At 39.2% G+C, this 11,897-nt stretch overlaps 2 protein-coding genes across 2 annotated transcripts; one reads left to right on the top strand and one right to left on the bottom strand.

The window, feature by feature from the left end:
- Nucleotides 1-1,368: 1,368 nt before the first annotated feature.
- On the top strand, nucleotides 1,369-8,088 carry LOC131022483 (65-kDa microtubule-associated protein 5). The gene is made up of 11 exons (XM_057951987.1): nucleotides 1,369-1,807; nucleotides 1,899-2,102; nucleotides 2,305-2,559; nucleotides 2,636-2,851; nucleotides 3,477-3,632; nucleotides 3,716-3,875; nucleotides 4,614-4,765; nucleotides 5,321-5,408; nucleotides 6,376-6,449; nucleotides 6,527-6,601; nucleotides 6,729-8,088. Exons 1-11 carry the CDS (start codon nucleotides 1,712-1,714, stop codon nucleotides 6,972-6,974), a joined length of 1,722 nt encoding a protein of 573 aa, XP_057807970.1. The 5' UTR covers nucleotides 1,369-1,711; the 3' UTR covers nucleotides 6,975-8,088.
- On the bottom strand, nucleotides 7,283-10,084 carry LOC131022485 (cytochrome P450 98A2-like). Its single transcript, XM_057951989.1, has 3 exons — nucleotides 9,100-10,084; nucleotides 8,205-8,593; nucleotides 7,283-8,129 (listed from the first exon to the last, which is right to left on the bottom strand). The coding sequence occupies exons 1-3, from the start codon at nucleotides 9,587-9,589 to the stop codon at nucleotides 7,482-7,484; spliced, it is 1,527 nt and encodes a 508-aa protein (XP_057807972.1). The 5' UTR covers nucleotides 9,590-10,084; the 3' UTR covers nucleotides 7,283-7,481.
- Between the last annotated feature and the right edge of the window lie 1,813 nt (nucleotides 10,085-11,897).

Here is an 11,897-nt window from a genome sequence, read left to right as displayed (position 1 = left end):
TCTTACCGTGGTCCTTTTACGGATGCTTTTTCGCGGTTTTTGCTTTGCTTGTAGACGGATCCTTTGTGATCCGGCCTTTTGTTAGCGTCTGTGCTCTCAAGTGTTTGTTGGTCATTTTTCTCTCTTTTTAATAAACTTTCTATTTCAGCAGCAGCTTATTTTTCTTAGATTTCGTGCCGAAAAAAAGTGCACCACTTTTGTTGGAACGAAGGTAGGGATGTCAATCGGGCCAGCCCACTCGGTTTCGGCCAGCCCATTCGATTTCGGGTTATTTTCGGTTCGGGCTAGTCGATTTTTTTATTTTCTGCGCTAAAATTTTTCGACCCTAACCCTAACCCACTCGGTTTTGGGTTAGCCCGTTCGGGCCCACAAGTTTACGATTTTTTTATATGTTTAATTTTTCTTATAGATAATCATATTTTTGTAATAAAAATATGTCGTATTTTTTAAATCAAGACATTTCGCCTTATTTTAGATACAAAAATCAAAACATATTCTACAAGCATCAAAATGTTATTATCGAATTAAAAAGTAAAGTATTAAAGTTTAAAATTCAATTATTAAGAAGGTGTTCGGTTAATCGGGTCAACCTACTCGGGTTCGGACTATTTTGGGTTCGGGCCATTCGAATAAAAATTTTAAGCCTTTACCCTCTTTTTTTATCGGTCTATTCGGGTCGACCCGTCGATTTCTTGCTTTTTTGACATCCCTAAACGAAGGGAGTAGTATATAAGAGCAACTCCAGAGGCCGAGTTAAAGGGCCGGGTCGATGTGCCATAACGGACGCACCGTTTGCTGGAGAACCGCGGCGGTGCGTTCTCGGTTTGATCTTTCACCTCAGGTTCATGGGCTGATTTTGTTGAATGCGTGCGTTTGATGCACGCACAAAATAATTAAAATAAAATAAAATTGGAGAAGGCGAAAATGGTTGGTTGGTTTAGGTTTGAGAGAAGACGAAAATGGAGAAGACGGTGGGGGTGGGGGCCATGGAGGTATGATGTTACTTTTTTATAAAAGAAATTTACATATTTTTTAATTTTAATTTTTGATTTGTTTTAAAATTTTAATTTTAATTATGTTATTTTTTTTTCAATTTTTTAAATTATGTAATTTTTAATGTAATATTCAATTTTAATTTCAATAAAAATTATGCATTGGAATTGGAATTTTGGTAGAAATGAAGATTTTATTTTTAATGTAATATTTAGTGTTGAAATTGAAATTTTGGTGGAAATGAGCATTTTAGCACTAAGATAAAAACTTTGCATTGGGAAGGGAGGTGCGACCGTCATTTTAGACTCAACTTAAGCACCTCCCATTGGGGATGATCTAAAAGTCGAGTGCATAGTTGTAATTTTCTGGAGTTATTCGCATTTCCCCGTGGTTTGAGATGGAAAGTTGCAACAAATTTAAAAGAATCGAGAAACTATATAAAAACCGAAGGAAATCGAATTATTCCCGCCAAATAAGCTTCTGAAATTTCAGCGAATTTCCGATAAAGCCCTCGCTCCCTTTTCCGTTTCCCGTCTCCTCCTCCCTGCAAAAATTCGAATCTGCAGCAATTATTGCTTTTACTACAATTTTTGCAAAATCAAATTGTATCCCTAAATGGGAACGAAGATCACAAGCAATCTTCATATTGTTTCAGCATCTCACTGATTTCTAGGGTTTTCTTCTCGTTTCTCTCTCTCTACCTCTTTCTCCGTTCGCCATGTCTATTGCTACTATTGGTGGGAATATGTCTTCGCCGCTGTCTCTGTCGAAATCCGCCACCACAACCTGCGCTTCTCTCCTTTGCGAACTGCAGGTAAGGTCAATGAGTTTGCGTCAGTGTTAATTTTATCTGTTGCGAAAAGTGAAGAGTTTACTTAATTTGATTCACTAATTTGGTGAAATAGGAAATATGGGATGAAATTGGAGAAAGTGAAACTGAGAGGGATAAAATGCTTCTTCAGTTGGAGCAGGAATGCCTTGATATATATCGTACGAAGGTAGAAAGAAGCAGGAAGTACAAAGCTGAGTTACAGCGGTCCTTGGCCGACTTTGAAGCTGAAATCGCTCAACTAACTTCTGCCCTTGGAGAACGGGTTTCTGTGCCTCGGGTTTGCTCACAATCCTTTGTTTTGTTTTGTTTTTTTGGGTTTTGTTTGTGTGGCGGAAGCATATCCATCCATTTTTATTCTTTGTTTTCCAGATATGATATTTGATTTCGCCAGCTTATAGCTGTGTCTAAATTTCCGTTACTAATGCCAAAAATTGGTTGATTCGTCATAACGCTGAGCTTTTTAATCCTCTTCTTTATAGTATGAGAAGATGGATGGCAATCTGAAGCATCAAATATCCATTATAAGCCCTACGCTGGAGAGTTTGAGGCTAAAGAGACAAGAGAGAGTAAAAGAGATTTCAGAACTAGAATTCCAAATTGCAGTAATCAGTGCAGAAATAGCAGGCACTGATGAGGTTTTAGACCCTAGTGGAATTCAAGTGGATGAAGTGGACCTCACAACCAAGAAGTTGGGAGAACTGAAGTCTCACCTCCAGGAGCTTCAGTTTGAAAAGGTTTGATAATGTTTTTCAGTCATCATTTTCATAAATTAACTAAACTAAGGCAGTTAGTTTTGATTATGCTTTGCAGAATCTGCGCTTGCAGAAAGTTAGTGGCCATATCAGTGTGATCCATGGACTCTCAGTTGTCATGTCTCTAGATTTTAAGAAGATAATGGCCAAAATCCATCCAAGTTTTGTTGATACTGTTGTTGGTCAGTCAAAGAGCATAAGCAATGAGGTGTTAGCTAGATTAACCAGTGAAATGAATTCTCTGAAGCAAGAAAAGCAACAGCGGCTACTGCAGGTGACACCTTTCTAACATCTGTCATCTACTTTAATCCAGTTTTCTTACTTCATATATATTGTATGATCAACTGAAACCCTTTGATCAAGAATTATACTCGTAAGTACTTAGAGTAATCCAAGGTATTTGATTATTCATTTGTAAGTTTCTTTAAATTGTGCGGTTTTATTCATGCGGAAGTGTGCTACTTAGTATGACTGCGGAAAATACCATTTTTGCTTAGGTGTGAGATTATGTTATTCCTGTCTTGTTTCAACTATCAATAGTTTTATAGCATCCATGTATCTTTTCATTATGTAAGTTCTTGTTCATGTACCAAATGTTACAGTTTTTAGAAGGAATTGCTTGTCATTTCATGAATAGTTCTAGTTTTAGGTGTGAACAGGATGCACATAACTAAATTATTTCCTTGCAATTTCTTGAGTTGTGGTTAGTACTATATGTCTAACTTGATAGTTTAAATATTCTCTTTCCTTCATATAACTGGGTCAAATACTGTCTTTACATTACATTCAACTTGCACCAGACTGAACATTGAGCACACAAGATTAGCCTTGTCCATTTGAGGCTGTTATCGTTTTCTGAGTTGGACGACTGACCTACTCGTTGCTTATTCTCCATGCAGGCACAAAATCATGGCAGAACCCTTATGGAACTCTGGAGCCTCATGGATACACCTGTTGAAGAGCGAAACAAATTTAATCATCTTACACATTTGATCACGTCCACTGTGGATGAGGTTGTGAGTCCTGGATCTCTATCTGTTGATGTCATCGAGCAGGTTTGTCCCTTTTCCTTTAGCTAATTTTTCGGGTCAATATGAATTTTACAATTTCTCACTGCTGCAATTTTGATAAATTGTAGGCTGAAGTTGAGATTGAAAACCTAAACGTTTTGAAAGTCAGTAAGATGAAGGAGCTTATATTTAAGAGGCAATCAGAGCTTGAAGAGATATATAAAGCGGTTCATATGGACCTTGATATCGATAAATCACGGCAGCTTCTCACCACTCTCATGGAATCTGGTCCTATTCGATTGTTCTTTTTTAGTCTCATCTTTGTCGTACTGTACTAGTCTATCTTATTTGCTATGCACTAGGAACATGTGCATATGTGTGTCTGCTGCTTGCTATTGTGGTAGTTCTACTTTGAAAGCATCCTGTCATTATTTTTCTATTTTGTGGTGCTCTACATTCTTTCCCTTTTGTGCTCTAAGTATATATATTCCTGCTCTACATTTCACATTGTTCCAGATATAGTTGTCTTACAATGAGCAGAAGGGATGATTAACATAACTGATTTCCTCCAATGTGTCTTGAAATCCTTTTAATTTGATCAATAGATTTTATGTTATTAGTTAATTGCATTCTTGTTGGATCTTGCAGTCTTATTTAGTGTATAAGATGCAAAGTTACAGTAATGATTTTCATCTAGGAAAATATTCCACGATATTCTTTCTTTCGAAATGCAAGAAAATTAAGATTATCTATCTTTGACCATCAATAGTCTATGTTTTTGTCCTGGAAACCTGTCTCCTTATTGCCCCCCCCCCCCCCCCCCCCCCCCCCTCTTCAACTGATTTCATTATGTTCTCTGATGTGGTTGGTGTTTCTTCAGATTTGGAATTTGTTTGGCTTGGATAAGGCAGTGTGAAAACATTTCAAGGAAAGAAAATGAAAACAATGAAATAACTTGCTAAAGTGGATATTTGCTAATTTGATTCTTATATTTTGATATTTAATTGCTTAAATGTACAACTGCAGGTACTATTGATCTTTCTGACCTCTTATCAAGTATGGATGATCAGATTGCAATAGCCAAAGAACAGGCTCAAAGCAGAAAGGACATTTTGGACAAGGTGGAGAAATGGAAACATGCCTCAGAAGAGGAAAGCTGGCTTGATGAGTATGAAAGAGTAATACAGTTTATGCACCGCTTTAAATCATTGTTGTTATCCTTTTAGTCCTTCAGATATGCTTGCTAACCTCTCATTTTACCCAAAGTTGCTTTAATTTTTTTTTTTTTTTGAGATTTCAAAGTTGCTTTAGTTAATTGTTCTGAATCCACTTTCTTGAAATCTGTGAAATTGTCCTAATATGTGATCTATTAGGTTATTGCAGCTACTATGTCCACCAGTAGCAGATTTATACCAGTATTGAAAATTCTAACAGCCACAATCACTTCTTACTGGTCTATATTGATATTCCGTATGCTAAATTCCTAGTGTACTGAGTTTACCAATTGTGGAATGTAGTTGGCCTGTAACTGAAGTTTGTCAAATTATGCACTGGATCCCTTTGCTGTTCTCTGGAGCTGCCATTTTCTTTTGGCATGGTCTTATTCTTATGTACTATTGTGGTTCATATTTTTTAAAATATGCTTTCACTTGTTAGTTGTTACGGAGCATGTATATTATGTTTTTTTTTTTCTTTGGTTGAGTTCAGTAAATTGACTCTTCTCTTTCTTCAAGGATGAAAATCGGTACAGTGCTGGCAGAGGAGTGCACAAAAATTTGAAACGTGCTGAGAAAGCTAGAATCTTAGTCAGCAAAATACCATGTGAGCTTCTAAATTAAGTCAGTTATTTGATTATCTCTCCCCTTTCATCAATTTAGCAATGCATTGACAAGTTATGTCTTCATTATGATTTGAGGGTTGAGGATATTCTTCTTTTTCTATAAAAGTCAGGCATTTAAGCATTGATATCCATGTTCTGTTGCATAGCATAACTGCATGGATGAATTATCACAATGTGTGATTGTCAGATTGAAAGGTTACAAATTTGAGCCAAGTTAAGTTATTATTTATTATATATATATATATATATATATATATATATATATATATATATATATATATAGGGTGTGGTTCTAGAGAGAACTACATTATTTGTGAGAACGGGAGAACCATCAAATCTAATGCATCCACTGTAAAAATTAATGCATTCGCTGTTAAAATTAATGCACTAAAAAAATTAAAAAAAAAATGCTCCCTTCAGGATTCGAACCCAGGATCTGCATTCATCCAACAAGATGATGCATCCACCGTAGATCTTGATGATCGAATGGCTGAAAATGGTTCTCCGGTCTTCTTTTATTTATGGTTCTTTCTTGAACCTCTCCCTATATATATATATATATATATATATTTTTTTTTTGGGGGGGGGGGTTATACCTTTTGTTTGTCAAAGCCAAATTTTGAGAACCAATATACTTTTGTTCAAGTGTCTTGGACAAGGGTTATGTATTTGTGTTTCTTGTCAAGCAGTGTCAGATTATTTCTGCTAGGGTTGCTATAAACTAGTCCCCTTCAGCATATAATATATTACAGTCTGCAATGTACCACATGAAAACTACAGAAGAACCGAAAATAAATCCTTCCCCTAAGGATTGAAATTTTTAAGGGCATTAAATTGCTCATTACACTTGATTCTGTCTCCATGGGGAGTGAGTTCCTTTTTAAATGAGCAATAATCATGCGTATGTATCCATGAGAATCTAAAACTCCTTGCAAAACATCATTGCAGCTCTTGTTGAGAGTTTAACTGCAAAGGTGAAGTCCTGGGAACTAGAGAAAGGAATGCCATTCTTGTACAACAAGGTAAAGCAACTTAATGTGTTTTATTTACTGTTCTATTAGATCTGTTACATCACTTCTTCCTTATTCGTGCGTGAAAGGTTCCTTTGTTACGGATATTGGAGGAATTTGTCATCTCCCGACAAGTGAAAGAAGAAGATAAACGCAGATCTCGGGTATGTTTTCCTCACAGGATTTCGTTCATTTACAACAAGAATTGTCAACTTGTTTGGTACGACATCGGAGGAATTTGTCATTTGGGTGTTTCTTACTTTTACTTTCAATACATGATGCATGTTTAAGGAAAACAAGAAGCTACAAGATCAAATAGCTACAGAACAAGAAGCACTGTTTGGTTCAAGGCCAAATGTGAAAAAGCCTTTGGGTCAGAGCACAAACACTAATACAATGGCTGCCACACCAAATAGTCGCCGCATGGGGACCCCTGCTCGATTTGGATTCTCCGGTGGGAACGGCAGGAGAGACAGTGTTAAGGTGGGTAGTGTAATTCCCATAAACTATGTAGCTCTCTCGAAAGACGAACGATAGAGGTGGTTGCACCAGAAGCTCTATCTTTCACTTCTGCTCAACTGCTGGGGCTCGGTATATAGATTTTTGAGATGTCCATTTCTACTGAATGATTAATCCAAAACTAATTTCTTTGAAATGACCCTAATGGCCGCTGGAGTATATGGAGAAAGGTTGACTTGACATGAAAGAAGTGGTGAAAACGTCGATAGCCTATTGATCAAGTGTCGAAATATCATGTTTCTTTATTATATATAGCATCCAAATTAGATGGACTTGGATTATTGTACATTTTGTGTCGATTGAGTTTTGTAGACAATGAAATCGAATTGATGGCGTGAATTGGGTTCTCAGTTAAATTCTTTGGTGTTTGAATCAAACTCTTAAACAACATACATGTCACTTACAAAATAGCTAGCAATAACTTATTCTGCAACAAGTGAAAAATTCAATAGAATAGTCGTGTAACATTTTGGCAAAAGCTAATGTAGAGGACGAAAAGGCAGCAAAAAACATGATGAAGACAGCTCAAATGGTGTCGACAGCAACGCGCTTGTACAAGTGAGGCGCTAGTCTTGGCGTCGGAAGCGCCTCCACCGGATTCTTCATGTAGGTGACGGTACCTGGATTCTCGTCCAAGTTGATCTCCTCCGTTCTCATTCCGGCTGGAGGAGCCCAGCTGAAGTGGTGCAGCAGATGGCCTATCATCGACGTCGTGAGGTCAATCCCTAGCTGCGCCCCGGGGCACACTCTTCTCCCGGCACCAAACGGCAGAACCCGGAAATCATGCCCCTTTATATCAATATCTTCCTCCACGAACCTCTCCGGCCTGAACTCCAACGGGTTCTTCCACACTGCCGGGTCGCGTGCTACAGCCCACACGTTCACGTTCACGTTGGAGCCCTTGGGGATGTCATAGCCACCGATCTTGACATTGGTGTTGGCGCGGTGCGGGAGCATGAGAGGGGTGGGCGGGTGCAACCTCAATGACTCCTTCACCACACACTGCAAGTAGGGCAGGTTCGGGATGTCCACTTCCGTCATCACACGATCACGGCCTATCACGCGGTCCAGCTCCTCCTGCACCTTCTGTTGCACCCTCGGATTCCTCACCAGCTCCGCCATCGCCCACTCCACGGATATTGCAGGGGTGTCCATTCCTGCCGCGATCATGTCCTGTTCAAAACACATAACACACCATTCAGCTACAATCATTCATTTATTTATTCATTCACTCATTGACTCACTCACCCAAAGAAGGGCGATGATGGTGTCCTCGCTGAGGTCGTACTCGTCCTTGAGGGTGAGGAGGGCGTCGAAGAAGTGGTTCTTGGCGCCTCCGGTTTTCTGGCGGAGAAGGGTGTGCTCTTGCATGATCTCTCGAGTGAGGCGCTCCATGCGAGCTCCGTGCTGGGTGAAGGCGTCCTCGTCGAGGGGGAAGGCCCAACGGAGCCAGGGGATGTGCTCGGCCATGGCTAGGGAAGCGCCCAGCTTCAGCCCATTAATAGCAATGGCCTTGAACTCCTGCCCTTGCTTGTCCACTGCCCCTTCCGAATTCACGAACCTTTTCCCAAATACCAGCCTTGTTATATTGTGGAACGCCATTGATGCAAGGTATTTCTTTAGCACCACGCTCTTGCCTGCACATTTTTCATTATTATATCCACTCTCATCTCCTAATTACTTCCCTAACTATATGGGCTAATACATTCATACATTTCTACTCTTGCATATCAACTTCAAAATCCTGCTTCCAAATACCATAAACTTTCATTATTTTCCGATTTTGCACATCATGAATGTTTCCAACCAAATCATAAATGTTCCTATATTTAGTAAAATAACTTCTTAAACAACTTATTAGCCTAAAAATAATAGTAACCTTTCCCTTTTCATGATTCATCACTACTGTCTTTAGCTAACTTGTAAACTCAAATTCAAATATCCAAATAAATTGAACATTTAGAATAAGCTCATCAAAACACCCTTCAACTAAATTTGGAGATCAGTCACGCAAATGTTCACACCACATTATATCTCCAGTGATCATGATTTGCATAAGCACAGTCATCAATCATAACTTCAAATACAAAATTCAACAATAAAACTTCCACAATTCAAAAATCAAATTAAGAAAGGAAGTTACCAGAAGAAGCAGTGGAGTCGTTGTAGATGGATTCAACCATGGCGGTGATCTCATCTTCCCTAATCGGGCGGAGCAGCTCGAGGCGCTTGGGGGAGAAGAGGACCACGGTACAGACCTTCCTGACCTTCACGTAGTGCGGCCCGTAGTCCGCCCAAATCAAATCCTGGCCGTCTCTGCTGAGCTTGACAGCGGAGCGGCTGCGGTGGCGGTCGGCTAGCTGGCCGTCCTTCTCCTTCAGCACCTCCTTAGCCAGCTCGGAGTTGGAAACGACGACGTTGAGGGTGGATCCGAACCAGACCGAGAGGATCGGGCCGTAGGATTGAGCCCACTCAGCGAAGCAGCGGAAGCGGACGGGCTTGATGTCGTACAGATTCCCCACCACCGGCCACGGGAACGGCCCCGGCGGGAGGCGGAAGCGGAGGCGGTAGTAGATATGGTAGAGGACGACAGCGAGGACGGCGGCGACGGGGGCGAGGAGGAGAGCTGCCATGGCTGCTGCGGATGAGCTTGCCTCCACTTGAGGTAGAGTCTAATATAGTCACCGATAAATATGATTAAAAATTTAAAAGGGTGTGTGTTGAAATTATAGTAATTAATCATCAAGAGCAAGAGCAGGTGGTGAAGGGTAGTTGGCGGCGGAGGACTGGTTGTTGGATCAATGTATCTCTTCATTCTCATTTTTCTAACAAATCTAGTAGTTGGTGAAACATTTTTCTATTCTTTATAATTCTAACCAAACTCCAATTTTTCCAATCTCAAATGTACGAGATCATCTAACAAATCTAGTAGTTGCATTGCATAGATGAATATTATCAGCCGATTAAATATTTGAATTCTAATTTTTATCATATTGATTGAGCTTAACTCGTCACCTAATTACCGAGCTCGAGTTCGATTCGTGTGATATTTGATAATCTCTTGATTGAGCTTAACTCGTCACCTAATTACTAAGCTCGAATTCGATTCGTGTGATATTTGATAATAGAGATTGTCGTAAAAAAGAAAGAAAGAAGAGATTTATTAAGTGCACACTTAAATAATATAATTACATGCTTCCCTCGTCATAAAAGTAGAAAAGTTAATAAATGTGCACGTGTTAATCACTAATAGAAATAACTGTGGATGAATTTGTATGTATATAATATGAAAGGGACCATTGAGTCAACTAGCATCCTCGTCCACAAACGTACACGCATTTTGAAAATGGTAAATTAATGGCATCGATTAGCATTTGATGGGAGAATTTTATCAATTAAAGTCCATCCACATGTACACAAACTAAAGTGAAGTGAGGTATTGACACTTCCGTAGCGGATTTATTACACTTATTCATTTTTAGTAATTGATCATAAATAATTAAATCATCTGGATATTATAATGTACTTGATACAGTTATGAATCGCTAGAATATACTTCATCCGTCCATGAAAAAACTATTTATGAGGGAGTGTCACGAATTTTAAGAAAAAGATTATTGAGTGTATTGAGAGTAGAGAAAAAGTTGTTAAGTATATTGGAAGTGGTGAAAATGTGTTATAATTAATATTGAGAGTTGTGAAAAAGTGAAAAGTAAGGGCATGTTTGATAGGGTATATTAGGTGAGATACTTTATATTTCTCACCATTTTCATCTGTTTGATAGGCTTTACAAATAATACACCCGGCCCGCAGTAAAGGCAAAGCCCGCACCAAAATCACTGTTTCTCTTAGAAATTACATCCACCGCTCACCCCCAGTTCAATAATATTGATTTGTACAGTAACAAGTACTCCCTCCGTCCACGAAAGAACTTCTTATCTTTCCTTTTTGGGACGTCCACAAAAGAACTTCCTACCTATTTTTGGACTATACCCACCACTTATAATCCTCTTACTTTTCACTTTTCACAACTCTCAATATTAATTATAACACCTTTTCACCACTCCCAATACATTCAACTACCTTTTATCCACTCTCAATATACTCAACAATATTTTTTCTTAAAACCCGTGTCACTCCCTCCTAGGAAGTTCTTTCATGGACGGAGGGAGTATTAATTTTCTGATTGACAAATTTATCCCCCTCAACCCAACTTCAAAAACGAAAAAAGGAATACTCTAATGAATTTTTTTTATGTTCTTCGCAACTGGAACAACAGAGCTTTTTCTTCTTCGTGCACTTACGATTGTTCGACATTGAGATCTGAACTGCAATTAGGAGATGGAAGTGTTGGAGCGGCAGCGGAGTGTTGGGGGGCGATTTTCACCTATTGGGGTGGCAAAGTGAATTTTTCCTCTATTCACCGATATATTTTACTTGGGGAAGAAAGTGGGTGGGGGGAGACGTGTTGGGGAGCGGCAGAGCGATGGGGGCCAGTGGAGTCAACGGAAATATTGGGGGCGGTGAAGTCAACGGAACTTCAATAAATACTTTTTGTATACTTGAAAAAAAGGAAGGGGGAGGGATAGGAGAGGCGAGTCTGCGAAGAAGAAGGATTGTTTTGGGGGGTGGGGGAGGCGGTGACCATGAGGGGTGAGCCTGAGAAGAAGAACGATTTTGGGTGGGGTGGGGGCGATGAGGGGTGAGCCTGAGAAGGAGAAGTATTATGTTGGGGGGGTTGGGGTGGGGGCATACGTGTTTCAGTAAAGGGGGTGGGGGTTGGGGACATTTGACACGTTTTGTCAATAGTTAATTTATTTATTTTTTTCTTTTGATTTCTTAAATTAAGGGCAAAAATGTAATCTGTTAATTTTATCTTTTTTTTTTGGAATAATTGTTAAATTTAATCTTGATTTATATATTATCTATCAAATAAAAATA

The sequence above is a fragment of the Salvia miltiorrhiza genome, chromosome 4, assembly GCF_028751815.1.
Source record: "Salvia miltiorrhiza cultivar Shanhuang (shh) chromosome 4, IMPLAD_Smil_shh, whole genome shotgun sequence".
Lineage (NCBI taxonomy): Eukaryota > Viridiplantae > Streptophyta > Magnoliopsida > Lamiales > Lamiaceae > Salvia > Salvia miltiorrhiza.
This window is presented reverse-complemented; position numbering and strand designations above follow the sequence as displayed.

Excerpts from the sequence above, each read along its gene's own strand:
- LOC131022483 (XM_057951987.1), top strand. The coding sequence starts at position 1,712 with ATGTCTATTGCTACTATTGGTGGGAATATGTCTTCGCCGCTGTCTCTG. Across the intron at positions 3,633-3,715 it reads CTGTTGATGTCATCGAGCAG|GCTGAAGTTGAGATTGAAAA; the intron begins GTTTGTCCCTTT and ends GATAAATTGTAG. Across the intron at positions 6,602-6,728 it reads AAGATAAACGCAGATCTCGG|GAAAACAAGAAGCTACAAGA; the intron begins GTATGTTTTCCT and ends TGCATGTTTAAG.
- LOC131022485 (XM_057951989.1), bottom strand. The coding sequence starts at position 9,589 with ATGGCAGCTCTCCTCCTCGCCCCCGTCGCCGCCGTCCTCGCTGTCGTC. Across the intron at positions 8,594-9,099 it reads CGACTCCACTGCTTCTTCTG|GCAAGAGCGTGGTGCTAAAG; the intron begins GTAACTTCCTTT and ends AAAAATGTGCAG. Across the intron at positions 8,130-8,204 it reads CCATCATCGCCCTTCTTTGG|GACATGATCGCGGCAGGAAT; the intron begins GTGAGTGAGTCA and ends TGTTTTGAACAG.